The sequence below is a fragment of the Neopelma chrysocephalum genome, unplaced genomic scaffold, assembly GCF_003984885.1.
Source record: "Neopelma chrysocephalum unplaced genomic scaffold, ASM398488v2 Primary Assembly neopelma1_95118, whole genome shotgun sequence".
Lineage (NCBI taxonomy): Eukaryota > Metazoa > Chordata > Aves > Passeriformes > Pipridae > Neopelma > Neopelma chrysocephalum.
In genome coordinates this window covers 1-823 of record NW_020923812.1, presented here as the reverse complement: position 1 = coordinate 823, position 823 = coordinate 1, and the positions used below count along the sequence as shown (strand labels likewise).

Below are 823 nucleotides of genomic sequence, written 5' to 3'. Positions count from 1 at the left end.
CACCCTCCACCCCCAGCAGGGAACGGGACTGGTGGCTCATCCTGGACTGGGGAGAAGAAAAGGGGGGAGGTTTGGGGTGGGAGGGGAGACACCAAAAGGAAACTGGGAGAGGAGACACCAAAAGGAAACTGGGATGCACTGGGAGGCACTGGGAGGAGCCACACCCCCCACCCCAGGCAGGGAATGGGACCAGGACCGGGGAGAAGAAAAGGAAGGAGGTTTTGGGGCTCAAAAGGAGCGTTTTGGGGGTCGGTACCTCGACGAAGTTGGTGTGTTTGGCGTCGCGCACGGTGACCACGGCGTGAACCTCCTCGATGAGCTTCTGCTTCTCGTCATCGTCGAACTGCATGTACCACTTGGCCAGGCGGGTCTTCCCCGCCCGGTTCTGGATCAGGATGAAGCGGATCTGCTCCCGGGAAAAAAGGGGGAAAAGGGATTTTGAGGGATTTTGGGGGATTTTGGGGTGTTTTGTGCCCCCCTGTGAAAGGGAGAAGCTGTGAAAGGTCTTCGTGCTCCCCCCAGGACACACCAATATCCGTCCGTCTGTCCCCCCCCCCCCCCGTCCCCATCCCCCCTCACCATGTCTGTCTGTCCGTCTCCCCTCACGGTCCCATCCCTGTTCCCCCCACGTCCATCTGTCCCCCCATCACCATGTCCGTCTGTCCCCCCGTCACCATGTCTGTCCGTCTGCCCCCCCGTCATCAGGTCTGTCCGTCTGTCTCCCCCCTCCCCTTCCCGTCGCCCCTCACCATGTCTGTCCGTCTGTCCGTCCGTCCCCCCTCACACTCCGGGCCCTGTTCCCCCCATGTCCGTCTGTCCCCCA

General features: G+C 62.1%; 1 protein-coding gene across 2 annotated transcripts in view; it reads right to left on the bottom strand.

Annotated features, from left to right (window-relative positions):
- Positions 1–791, bottom strand: part of AP2S1 (adaptor related protein complex 2 subunit sigma 1) — a 1,759-nt gene extending 968 nt beyond the window's left edge. Inside the window, exons 1-3 of one of the 2 annotated variants that reach the window (XM_027707971.1) lie at positions 753–778; positions 580–594; positions 257–406 (exon numbers count right to left, since the gene is read on the bottom strand). In XM_027707971.1, the coding sequence (XP_027563772.1) occupies positions 257–406; positions 580–582 (153 nt within the window). In that variant the 5' untranslated portion in view covers positions 583–594; positions 753–778. Of the gene's footprint in view, positions 1–256; positions 407–579; positions 595–749 lie in introns of both variants that reach the window. The other variant, XM_027707970.1, reaches the window with a different exon arrangement.
- Positions 792–823: the final 32 nt, after the last annotated feature.